At 41.7% G+C, this 13,814-nt stretch overlaps 1 protein-coding gene across 14 annotated transcripts in view; it reads right to left on the bottom strand.

Moving 5' to 3' along the window:
* LOC140512549 (uncharacterized) overlaps positions 1 to 13,814 on the bottom strand; it is a 327,182-nt gene that overhangs the window by 95,143 nt on the left and 218,225 nt on the right. For 13 of the 14 annotated variants that reach the window (XM_072621712.1, XM_072621707.1, XM_072621706.1 and 10 more), the window contains exon 1: positions 11,144 to 11,376. The exons of the other annotated variant lie outside the window; for it this stretch is intronic. In XM_072621712.1, coding sequence (XP_072477813.1) covers positions 11,144 to 11,376 — 233 coding nt within the window. Of the gene's footprint in view, positions 1 to 11,143; positions 11,377 to 13,814 lie in introns of those variants that run through there. 14 annotated transcript variants of the gene reach the window in all.

A 13,814-nucleotide genomic window follows, 5' to 3' on the forward strand; every position in this document is an offset into this window, starting at 1 on the left:
CTGGTTCAATATTAGGAAAACTATTAGCATTATCGATCACATCAACAACAAAGCTAACAAAAACCACATGATTATCTCAATAGATGCAGAAAAAGCTTTTGACAAAATACAACATCCATTCCTACTAAAAACATTGGAGAATGTAGGAATAAAGGGAACTTTCCATAAAATAATAAGCAGTATCTATCTAAAACCTTCAGCAAGCATTATATGTAATGGGGATAAGCTAGATGCATTCCCAATAAGATCAGGGGTGAAACAAGGTTGTCCATTATCACCACTATTATTTAATATGGTACTAGAAATGTTAGCTGTAGCAATTAGACAAGCTAAAGATATCCAAGGAATTAAAATAGCCAAAGAAGAAACTAAGTTATCACTCTTTGCAGATGATATGATGATTTACCTAGAGAATCCCAGAGATTCAAGTAAAAAATTACTAGAATTAATAAACAACTTTGGCAAAGTTGCAGGGTACAAAATAAACCCACACAAATCTTCTGCATTCCTATATATTAGCAACAAAGTCCAACAGCAAGAGATAGAAAGAGAAATCCCATTTAAAGTTAGGGTAGACAGTATAAAATACTTAGGAGTCTACCTGCCAAAACAAACCCAGGGATTATATGAACACAATTACAAGACACTTTTTGCACAAATAAAGTCAGATTTAAGTAAGTGGAAAAACATTAGTTGCTCATGGGTAGGCTGTGCTAATATAATAAAAATGACAATTCTACCCAAATTAATATACTTATTTAGTGCCATACCAATTAAACTATCAGACAATTACTTTCTAGAGCTGGACAAAATAATATCAAAATTCATTTGGAAAAACAAAAGGTCCAGAATATCAAAGGGACTAATGAAAGAAATGCTTGGGAAGGTGGTCTAGCACTACCAGACCTCAAACTGTACTATAAAGCAGCAATTATCAAAACCACTTGGTATTGGCTAAGAAACAGAGAGGTAGACAAGTGGAATAGACTTGGCACTCAAGATGCAGTAGGCAAGGAATATAGCAACCTTCTGTTTGATAAACCTAAGGACCCCAGCTTCTGGGATAAGAACTCATTGTTTGACAAAAATTGCTGGGAAAACTGGATAACAGTGTGGCGGAAATTAGGCATAGACCCATACCTGACACCGTACACAAGAATAAAGTCCAAATGGGTACATGATTTAGGTATAAAGATTGATACCATGAATAAACTGGAGAAGCAAGGAATAGTGTATTTATCAGATCTATGGAGAAGGGAAGAATTCTTTACTAAAGGAGAGATAGAATGCATTATGAAATGCAAAATGGATAAATTTGATTACATTAAACTGAGAAGTTTTTGCACAACCAAACCCAATGCAACCAAAATCCGGAGGGATGTAGTAAATTTGGAAAGAATTTTTACAGCTAAGCTCGGGGATAAAGGCCTCATTTCTAGAATATATAGAGAACTGATCCAAATGTATAATCATACAAGTCATTCCCCAATTGATAAATGGTAAAAGGATATGAACAGGCAATTTTCAGAGGAAGAAATTAAAGCTATCTACAATCATATGAAAAAATGCTCTAAATCACTATTGGTTAGAGAGATGCAAATCAAAACAACTCTGAGGTACCACATCACACCTATAAGATTGGCAAACATGACAGAACAAGAAAATGATAAATGCTGGAGAGGATGTGGGAGAGTTGGAACACTAATTCATTGTTGGTGGAGCTGCGAGCGCATCCAACCATTCTGGAGAGCAATTTGGAACTATGCCCAAAGGGCTACAAAAATGTGCATACCCTTTGACCCAGCAATATCGCTGCTAGGACTATATCCCCAAGAGATCATAAAAATGGGAAAGGGTCCCACATGTACAAAAATATTTATAGCAGCACTCTATGTAGTTGCCAAAAACTGGAAGTCAAGGGGATGTCCATCAATTGGGGAATGACTGAATAAATTATGGTATATGAATGTAATGGAGTGCTATTGTGCCATAAGAAATGATGAACAAGAAGACTTCAGAGAGGCCTGGAAGGACTTATATGACCTGATTCTGAGTGAAAGGAGCAGAACCAGGAAAACTTTATGCACAGCAACAACCACAGTGTGTGAGAGTTTTTTCTGGTAGACTGAGATTTTTGTAATAATACAAGAACTTCTTACCAAAAAAAAAAAAAATCCCAATGGAGGATCTTAAGGCGAAATGCCTGCCACACTCAGAGAGAGAAATATGGAAGTCACTCACACATTGTAGCAGATCATGTTTGTGTATGTGTATGTTAGTGTATCATGTTCTGATTTGTTATACGATTTCTTTCATTTATCTTAGTCTGACTACATAGCATGACTATAGTGAAAATATACTCAATAGGAAAGTATATGTAGAATCTATACAGAATTGTATGCAGTCGTGGGGAGGGAGGGGGGTAGTGGGGTGTAGGTGGGAAGGGATAAAATAGCAATTGTATGGCAGTGATTGTTAAACATTACAAAATAAAAAAAAAGAGAGGCATAAAAAGGTAAAAAGGGAAAAATTAAACTTGATATTCAATGTGGGTAAACTCTTTACATCTCCATAAAGGAAGATAATATTGGTAATCTTGAGAATTATATATTTATTATGGTATGTAAAAGGAATATACAATGACAAGTGAGAGTGGGCATAAATTAAGTGATGAGATGGTAACAAATGTGATTATGGGGTGTGAGGGGATTGTAACGGGAGATGTGAAAAGGAGGGGGAAGAAAAAGGTAAATTACATGACAGAAAGAGTCACAATGACATATTACAGTAGAGGGAAAGAGGGGAGGGAAATGAGCAGTGTTTGAGATTTACTCTCATCAGACTTGGTCCAAGGAGGCAACAACAAACTCAATTAAGTATAGAAATCTAACTAGCTCTATAGGCAGAAGGAGTGGAAAAGGGAAAGAAAAGAGAGGGGAGGTCAAAAGGGAGGGAAGATGTAGGAAGTAGGAGAAAAGGGAGCAAAAGGGAGTGGAGGCTGAAAGAATGGAGGGAAGACTGAGGGAGGCGGTGGTCAGAAATTAAAACTGTTGTGGAGGGGGAGGGTAAAGGGAGAACTAAAACCATAAATTGGGGGAAAGAAAATGGAGGAAAAGACACAGATAGTAATCAACCATGAATGTGAAAGGGATGAACTCTCCCATAAAACGCAGATGGATAGCAGAATAGATTTAAAATACATAATCCAACAATAGGTTGCTTAGAAGAAACACTTTTAAAAGAGGGGGATACACACAGGGTAAAAGTAAGAGGTTTGAGCAGAATATATTATGTTTCAGCTGACGTAGCAAAAGCAGGGGGAGCTATCCTAATCTCAGACAAAGCAAAAGCATAAATAGATCTAATAATAAAGGAGAAAAGGAAGGAAACTATATCCTGCTAAAAGGCACCATAGACAATGAAGCAATAACAGTACTCAACGCAGGTACTGTAGTTCTAACATAAACTGTATTATTATTACTATTGTTATTATTATTTATTGTGCCTGAACTTTAAATCACTGTCAAAATAAATATCAGAGGCCACTATTGTCACCCGAAGAACTCTACAATATGCATAAGCTCTTATTACTGGACGTGGTGAACAAAAGTGCCTGGGGGACAAATAGTAGGTAGATCAAGATTTCACTAGAGACTGGCATGGGAACTTCACTCAGTTTCTGACCTGAGATGGCTCCCCTCTCCTTGGACAACTTGATGACCCCTTGTACCTTGACACTCACCATGCTGATGCCAGTCTTAGTGCAGACGTCCTAATGGCATAACCCACTGCGGCTCACAACTCATGGCTACAAGAGATCTGTAAGCCTCAGCCTCATAGCAGATGGGATTACAGGTGTGCATCACATCGCCTGGCTGTTAAGACTCATAACAACTTTTTTCCACTAAGAGTATCCATAATTACAAAATATTTAGTAAGGCAGCTGTCTCAGAAAAAAACACTTTCAAATTTGTATATTGTGTATTTTGACAAGCACATATGAAAACGTGTATGCATGATCCACTAAAGCCTTACTGCAATGCAAAACTGGACAGGTGAAGGGGCTGTGTGTTGCTAAAGTCTACTCCAGTAGGGTACAAGTTTATGGTAGCTCTACCATGCTGGCAAGGTAAGAGCCTGGTATGTCTGCTGTCCACAGAACAACTTAACTAAGCTCATAAAGATATCACCAGTTTGGTTAAAGAAGGATGAATTGGTTATCAACAGTAAATCTCAAAATCAGCGATGTTGTTTAGTTTTTTCAGTCATGTTCTCTTAGTGAAGCCCATTTGGGCTTTTCTGGACAAAGATACTGGCGTGGTTTGCAGCTCATTTTAACTGAGGAAGAAACTAGGGCAAATATGATTGAGTGACTTGCCCAGGGCCACATAGTTAATCAATCTCTGAGGCCAGATTTGAACTCACAATGATGAATCATGCTGACTCCAGCCCCAGTGTTCTATCCATTGATTTACCTAGCTGCCTCTGACGGATCATTTACTAAGTTGTAAAAAGGTCATTGTATGTATTGGTGGAGGGAATATCCAAACCAACAAAATCATGTGTTTCTGAAGTATTTCTGAATGTGGATCTACATATTCACATATGGATCGTTAATATTTCCTTGTTCTGCAGAACTCCCCTTTTGCATTTTCCCTCATGCCTTCTTCACATAGGTAGAGGGAACAGATCTCTTCCTTTCCCATCCTTCCAGCTGCAATGTTGATGTCTTTGGATGATGCCTGAGAAGTAAGGCAGTTAGCAAGTAGCAAGTATCCACTATGCCCCAGACACTGCGCTAAGCACTTTATAAATGTTCTCTCACCTGACCCTTGTAATAACTTTGAGGAGTAGGCCCCATTATTAGCCTCATTTCATAGTTGAGAAAACAGAGACAAATAATGATTAAGTAACTTGATCAGGGTCACACAACTGGAAAGCATCTGAGGATGAATCTGAATTCAGGACTTCTTGACCTTCCAGGTTCAAAACTCTATCCACAGTCAAAAACTATTTTCCAAAGAGAATGTTATCTTAAATGAGTAATTACATAAAACAGGAAAACAAAACTGAATATTAATACTGTATCTCTTGAAAATATTTAAAAGGAAATAGGAAAAATATGTAAAGGGAAAAGGGTGTAGAAGAAATGAAGCCTTTGATAATGGAGATTGTGAAAGAAGCTAAAATAAATTGGAGATTGTTTCATTCAGTTTACGCTAATTCCTCTTCTTCTTTTTAAAAATTTATTTATTTAACTTTTAACACTGATTTTCACAAAATTTTAGGTTCCAAATTTTCTCCCCATTTGTCCCCTTCCCCCACCCCAAAACGCCGGGCATTCTAATTGCCTCTATCACCAATCTGCCCTCTCTTCTATCATCCGTCTCTGCCCTTGTCGCCTTCTTCTCTTCTGTCCTGTAAGGCCAAATAACTTTCTACACCCCTTTACCTGTATTTCTTATTTCCAAGTAGCAAGAACAGTATTAGACAGTTGTTCCTAAAACTTTGAGTTCCAACTTCTCTTCATCCCTCCCTCCCCACCCATTTTCTTTGGGAGGGCAAGCAATTCAATATAGGCCATATCTGTGTAGTTTTGCAAATGACTTCCATAATAGTCATGTTGCATAAGACTAACGATATTTCCCTCCATCTTATCCTACCCCTCATTGCTTCTATTCTTTCTTTTGATCCTGTCCCTCCCCATGAGTGTTGACCTCAAATTGCTCCCTCCTCCCAATGACCTCCCTTCCATCATCCCCCCCACCCTGCTTATCCCCTTCTTCCCCATTTTCCTGTATTGTAAGATAGGTTTTCAGGCCAAAATGAGTGTGCATTTTATTCCTTCCTTTAGTGGAATGTGATGAGAATAAATGTCATGTTTTTCTCTCACGTCTCCTCTTTTTCCCTCCACTAAAAAGTCTTTCACTTGCCTCTTTTATGACAGATAATTTACCCCATTCCATTTCTCCTTTTTACCTCCCAATATATTTCTCTCTCACTGCTTAATTTCATTTCTTAAAGATATGACCCCATCCTCTTCTATTCACTCTGTGCATTCTGCCTCTGTGTGTGTGTGTGCATGTGCGTGTGTGTGTCTGTAATCCCACCCACTACCCAGATACTGAAAAGTTTCAAGAGTTACAAATACTGTCTTTCCATGTAGGACTGTAAACAGTTCAACTTTAGTAAGTCCCTTCTGACTTCTCTTTGCTGTTTACCTTTGCATGCTTCTCTTCATTCTGGTGTTTCAAAGTCAAATTTTCTTTTTAGATCTGGTCTTTTCATCAAGAATGCTTGAAAGTCCCCAATTTCATTGAAAGACCATTTTTTTCCCTGAAGTATTATACTCAGTTTTGCTGAGTAGGTGATTCTTGGTTTTAGTCCTACTTCCTTTGACTTCTGGAATATGATATTCCAAGCCCTTCTATCCCTTAATGTAGAAGCTGCTAGATCTTGTGTCAACCTGATTGTATTTCCACAGTACTTGAATTGTTTCTTTCTAGCTGCTTGCAATATTTTCTCCTTGACCAGGGAACTCTCGAATTTGGCCACAATGTTCCTAGGAGTTTCTCTTTTTGGATCTCTTCCAGGAGGGGATTTGTGGATTCTTTCAATATTTATTTTGCCCTCTGGTTCTAGAATCTCAGGGCAGTTTTCCTTGATATTTTCATGAAAGATGATATCTAGGCTCTTTCTTTGATCATGCCTTTCAGGTAGACCCATAATTATTAAATTTTCTCTCCTGGATCTATATTTCAGGTCAGTTTTTTTTCCAATGAGGTATTTCACATTATCTTCCATTTTCTCATTCTTTTGGTTTTGTTTTGTGATTTCTTGACTTCTCCTAAAGTCATTACCCTCCATGTGCTCTATTTTAATTTAGAAAAAAACTATTATCTTCAGTGAACTTTTGAACCTCCTTTTCCATTTGGCTAATTCTGCCTTTGAAAGCATTCTTCTCTTCATTGGCTTTTTGAACCTCTTTTGCCAATTGAGTTAGCCTATTTTTCAAGGTGTTATTTTCTTCAGCATTTTTTTTGGGGGGGGGTCTCCTTTAGCAAAGTGTTGACCTGCTTTTCATACTTTACTGGCATCTCTCTCATTTCACTTCCCAGTTTTTCCTCCACCTCTCTAACTTAATATTTAAAATCCTTTTTGCACTCTTCCATGGCCAAGCCCATTGGGTGGGGTGGGATACAGAAGCCTTGACTTCTGTGTCTTTCCCTGATGGTAAGCATTTTTCTTCCTTATCAGAAAGGAAGGGAGGAAAGACCTGTTCACCAAGAAAGTAACCTTCTGTAGTCTTATTTTTTTCCCCTTTTCTGGGCATTTTCCCAGCCAGTGACTTCACTTCTGAATGTCCTCTTCACATTCACTTTGCCTCCAGATCCGCCTAGCCAGCACTTGGGGTCTGAGATTCAAATGCTGCTTCCCAGCCACAGTGCATTGGGCGGGGACGTGGCTGCTATTCAGTGTGAGATTAAGTTCAGGTGCTCAGGTGGGGCAGGACTGCCACACAGGGCTCAGTTCCCTCAGGGGGTTTATGCAGATACCTTCAACAATGGATCAGGGCTCCTGCCTGCTTGGGGAGCCCCTGTCCGTTTCTGCCCCCACTGCTGCCTCCCAAGGGAGCCCGAGCTATGGAGACTCCCTACTCCCCTCCTGGCAAGCCAAAAAGACTCCCTCACTCACCCTGGCGCCTGTGGGTGGAGGGATCTGCGAAGCCGCTGGAGACTCCCTCCCTGAAGCCTGGACGGATCTGCTCCTCTCGGTGCCTTGAGGCCAAGGCAGGGCTGGGCTGGGCTCCGGGTCCAGGGCGCGACAGATCTTTCATCAGTTTTTCAGGGCTTTCTGAAACAGAAAGCCCCTCTGCTCCGTTGTTCTGTGGCTTCTGCTGCTCCAGAATTTGTTGAGAGTTCTTTTTTACAGACATTTTATGGGCTGTGTGTTCGGAGCTAGCATACGTGTGTCTTTCTACTCTGCCATCTACACTAATTCTTCTTAATTCAGATGTATTCCATCCCTATCAGCTATGATTAGGGTAGGATTTCATTTTACTCATAAAAGGGAGGAAAGGAAAAGGGAAGCAGGGTAAAAGAGCCTGGGTACATAGAGATATTCTTAGGACGGCACTGATAAGAGAGGGGAAGGAATTAAACATGTGTTGATATACATTTGAGAAATAACAAACTTAGTTATGAGTGGTGAAAGAAATGAGAACGGAAGGAAGCAAAACAGCCTCAAATGTTCATTGTTGGGGGAAAGATGATGAAAGTGAAAGATAGTGGGTCAGCCATCATATTAACTGAGTGGCACTATGCGGGGAGGGCTCCATGGTTGCTGTGTATTTTAGGGAAGAATATAACCAGGAAGACAGGGGCGACAAAAGTCTGTGACAACTTTCAACCTCACTTCACCTGTAGTTGCTGTTAGCAATTACAACATTCATCATTCTGGGAATGTCTCTATTCTTGGTAATTACAGTTAATCTTCCAAGTAGGCAATAATTATCTAGTTGCCATACCATGCAGGATCAACGGGCTAGGGTTCACTTCTTTAGGTACGACTGAACACATTGAAAAGTATCTCAACCTTGAAAAGGGACTAGCATTTTTTAAACTGCACAGCGACTGATTGTATGTTTTTGTTTTTCTTCAGTTTTAGACAACATTTTTATATTAAACAAATAGGTTACTACACTCATTTCCGTTATCATTACTCTGCTGAAATGCTTTTTAATAACCATCTCAACAAAACAATATATATTTATGGGAAGGGAAAAAGTTATTATATTAGTCTGCATATCACAGCATATGTATCAGAACTAGGTCAATGAGGACAGCCAGACAATAATGAAAGCCTTTGACTTCAGCCATTTCAATGAGCCAGTGCCTCAGTTGCTTTAACCTATGAGGCTGTTCTCTCTCATCCATTGCTACTTTGGGCCTGTAATTGTGAAGGCAGAGGTTCACAGGGATCATGCCAGTACTGGCATTTCTTGGCTTTTAGAATAAGCGAAAATAGGAATAAAAACTCAAAATGTAGTTATCACTTCTAATTTTGAAAGGTAATGAATGACTAATGTTGGCAATTACATTCAACATAGGGGTATGGTAACAACAGGACAGCGTTTCGTAGTTTCTAAGAACACATATAATAATTTTTGTATATTTTCAACAATTATGAAAATGTACAAACGTAGATTGGGGAAAGTGAATCATGCACTGGGAACCATCAAATGCCCATCCTGGATTCCACAGATTTCCAATGTTTAACAAACAAAATAAAACATATATGTCCTTTATAAGTACACTTGGAACTTAATTTTCCTATGGCTAATTTCTGTGACTCATGTTTAAAGATCCCCTTGCTTGCGTCGTTAATTACACTCCAGAAAGACAGTACAGAACAGGCGAGAGGAAGCTAGCCTTGGAGATGACAAGAACTACCTCTGACTCACACTGGCAGTGTGACCTAGGCAAGTCACTTAACCTCTCAGGGATCTAAGCAACTATCTAAGATTCTAATTTGCTGAAAGATACTGGCCTGCAGTGCAAAGGGAGTTCCCTATACCATGACGCCATATATCCAGTCCATACCCCATGAGAAACTCAAACACACACATTTAATCAGATAGCTATATTAGGTATGCTGAGAGAGTAAGGAAGCTGATTCAATAAACTACACATGAAAAACTGGTCACCTTACACTTACCACAGCTGCTCTTCCAAACCATTTCATCCCTTCTCAAAGCTCCCTATTTCACTCTGCACCTCCTCAGCTAAAAATCTTGTCTCATATTTGGCTGAAAACAATTGAGGCCATTACTTGAGACCACCCTCTCCCTCCTTCTTCTCATCTAACATCATCCAAATGCCTTCTGTCAGTATCTCCTCCTTCATTCATCCCACATGAAAATGCTTCTATAGGTCCAAGTCATCGCATTCTATCTTATCTCCTCCAGCATATCACCCCTCTCTCATTCCTATTCTCGTTTTTCTTCAATCTTTCCCTGCCTACTGGCTACGTCCCTCCTTCCCCATTCCCCAAAACATTTTTACTTCATCAACCTGTCCTCACTCTCATCTCACATCTCTCTTGGCATTTTTGCCTAATTTGTGCTGTAAGAGGATCCCTGAAAACCTGTGTCTCCACTTCCTTTCTGGACTCTTTCTTTTAACATTAGTCTGGTTTCTAAAATCTCCAAAGATACCAATGCTGCCTTAACTGCCAAATCTAATGGTCTTTTCTCATTTCTCATCCTACTTGATCTCTTTGAAGCCTTGTTAAACTAGAACACTTGTCTGCTTGATATTCCCTACTGTCTGCGTTTTGTAACACTAGTTTTTCCCAGATCTCCTCCTAAGTATCTGATCCTCTCCTTCCTAGCCTCCCTTGTAGACTACCATCTCCATTCGACTGACCTCCTAGCAAGCAGAGACAGCCTCCAGATTTCTTTCTATCTGTTGTGATTAGCTGGGTGCCTGACATGTAGAACACGATTAATAAAAGCAGAAATTACGTTTCTGCCTTGTTGCTTTTACACTCTACATACAGTGACCATATTTCTCCAGATGGGGCAGCTAGGTGGCCCAGGGGATAGGAGTGCTGGCTTTGGATCAGGGAGACTCATATTCCTGGGTTCAAATCTAGCCTTAGGCAAATATTCCTTGTGTGGCCCTGGGTAAGTCACTTAACCTTGTTTGCCTCAATTTGCTCATTTGTAAAAGGACCAGGAGAGGGAAATGGAAAACCACTCCAGTATCTGTGCCAGGGAAATCCCCCAAAGCCTTCCCAGAGAGTCAGGCACAACTGAAAGGCTGAAAACAACATTTCACTAGAACAGGGTAGCATTTGCTCCGACCTCACCACTGAGAAAGGGGAAGTCAGCTGGAGACTGGGTAAAGTGAAGGAGTTTCCCTTCTTTCAAAATGGGTAGGCAGGAGGGGGAGGCGACGCCAGCAGTCAGGATTGGGATCCACTCTCCAGCAGGCAGAGCCTGACCCTGCTCTGTCCCAGGTGCTGAGGGGAAGAGCTTGGCCAAGGGATAGCCAAGGCACAGGCACCTCCGTGGAGGGGGGGCGGTGTCTGAGGCTGTTCCTGGGGGCCTTCCCTTCACTCTCCCGCACCGCCCTCTCACCTGTGCTTTTTGTCCAGATCGTCGACTCCGGCCTTTTCGTGCAACAGCAGTTCCTGCACCTTCTTCACATCTCCAAGCGCGGCAGCTTTGTGTATCTTACCGAGGTCCTTGACTCTGATGATGTAAGAATCCGGGCCGAAGGGTGGGACCCCGCTGTCCCTGCGCGGGGGCGAGGAGGAGGAGGAAGATGGGGACAGAACGCTCCTCCTAAAGATGTTAAAAATCTTCTTCATGTTGGCAGGGGGTCACAGAGAGGGTGGGGGAACTCACGAGGAGTTGTCCCTTGATGTATTGGCCTTCTCTGGGCCCTCACCTATTCTCCAAAAAAAAACGTCAACTGCCAGAGGCTCCAAGTGAAGTGACTCCTAAGCCAGTAACAGCAAGGAATCGATCCTAGAGACGGCTGTAGCCCTAGCAACGCCTCGAGGGGGACCGAAATGCGCATACGTTCTCCAGATGCAGGAGTCACGCGCATGGGCCCAACGGTAAAGCTAAGCCTGGGTGAGTGCGCATGTGCCAGGGCAGTTACCTCTCCGCGGGAACCGTTCACAGCTCCAGATCGCGAGGGTGGCTGAGCCCTGGGCAGGCTGCTTCCTGTGCTGGAATTTCTGTGGAGCCTCGCGCTGTGACAGGATCTATAGAAGAAGGGGGGAGGCGATGGGGGCCAGGTGAGACCTAAGGGGAGGGTGGGGCATGTGGATTGGGAGGACCTGGGTTCGAATGTCGAATCCCGGACCCGCTCTGTTGTTTCCCTTTCTGAAGGTGGGCAAAGCACTTCCTCTCTGAGCCCCAGTTTCTTCTTCTGTACAACGCAGTCTTGGGTCTCGATAACTTCCCAAGTGTCTGCCAGCCATGAATAATTCTGTGAAGCCCAGACTGAAAACCAGCACCATGTTGGTGCTCTGATGTCTGATGGACGCCCTGGGACAAACGCAGTCTAGGTTCCTCTCCCCTCTGATTCTCCCTTCAAGAGGACAGGGCAATGATTCCTCTGGGACAGGAAGCCTGGCACAGGGAAGGTGGAGCTGGCCTTAACCAGGCAGCCCTGGGTTCGAGCCCAGCCTGTGCAGAATTGCAATTGCCCTATTGATGCTTTTATTAGGGTGGGGGCTGAGGGAGTTACAGCAGTTGTTTGGGAAAAGATATGCCAGGTTCAGCTGATTATAAGTAAGGCTAGAGTACAGAATGAGACTATTTTCTTTTTTTTAACATGGCCAATGCAGACATTTATTTTGCTTGACTTGACAAGCATATCATAGGAGTTTTGATTTGCTTTCTTTCTCAATGAGGAGTAGGTCAATTGGACGAGAAAATGTAGATTTCTTTCTGAAAAAAAAATAATAAAATAAATTCTTAAAAATGTACCTAATACATACCTACATGAAAGTGATAGATTATTTGCACAGAAAAAAATGATGAGACACAGGAGGCCACAGTAGATAGAAGGCCAACCTTGAGTTCAGGAAAATGAGAGTTCAGGTTTTACCCTGCCATATTCAAACTGTGTAACCATTGGATTGTCATTTAACCTTTCAGACTTCTGAGGCAGCTCTCCTATAAGCCCCTAAGCTTGTAGATGAGTTGTTGAATGTACACAAGTGGAAGGAGTTAACACACCTAGAATTGCTAGTAAAATCCCAGGTCTGAAAAAAATGGAAAAGAAAACAAAAGAGGAATAGTGCATGACAGGTATTCAGAGAAAGATGGGAAAAAGTATGTGGACTAATAGAATTAAGTGAACACAACCAGGAGGACAGCACAAAAAAGGAAAATCACAGGGGAAATGAAATGCCCAAAGACAGTAGCATTGTAATTGTGACGACTACACTTCGAGATTAGTCCAAGAGATTTAGGAAATGAAGCTTGCCTTCCCACTCTGTGGAGATGAGGAGCTGTGGGACCAGAATGTCACACAGGTCGTAAATGTCTGAGGCCATGTGAACTAAGAGCTTCTTGACTCCTAAGGCCCAGCACTCTACACCCTGAGTCACCTAGTCGGCTCTTAGACAAACTGGGTTAAGTGACTTGCTCAAGGTCACACAGAAAATGTTTGAGGCCATTTGAACTCATGTCTTCCTGACTCGAAACCCAGCACTCTATTCACTTAACCATCTAGCTGCTCCCCCCTGCTGAAGGTAGGAAATGGCTATTCCTGTCTTCACATGGGAATCCTGTGATGACAGGAAAGATCTATTCATGATCAAGAGCTTGGTTGTGAGATCAGACTTTCAACATGCTACCATTTCCATAAAAGACAAGACTGCTACCCTGAAGGTGGAACAATTTTGGTTTTCAGTCTCAATGTCAATGCAGCCATGGCACCTACTATGACCAGATCAATCTAAACAGTGGAGGTGTGTGTGTGTGTGTGTGTGTGTGTGTGTGTGTGTGTGTGTGTGTGTGTGTGTATAATGAGAGGCAGAGACCATGGACCGTGACCAACATGACTGATCTTCCTTCCAACCCCTCCTAAAGGCATCCTCCAAAGCCTTCTCTTAACTCGCTATCTTTTCCCTCCTTCTTTCCTGGAAATTGGCTCCTCACTGTTCAGCCTCAAATACTCTGGCCTCAGCCAGGGAGCCTTGCTTAAAAGCGAAACTCCAACTCTAGCACCAGAGTGAAACCTCTGAACTTTTTATTGCTAAGAAATACTCAGCTGTGGTCCTTTGTA

This window comes from Notamacropus eugenii, chromosome 6 (assembly GCF_028372415.1).
Source record: "Notamacropus eugenii isolate mMacEug1 chromosome 6, mMacEug1.pri_v2, whole genome shotgun sequence".
In the NCBI taxonomy this organism is placed as follows: Eukaryota; Metazoa; Chordata; class Mammalia; order Diprotodontia; family Macropodidae; genus Notamacropus; species Notamacropus eugenii.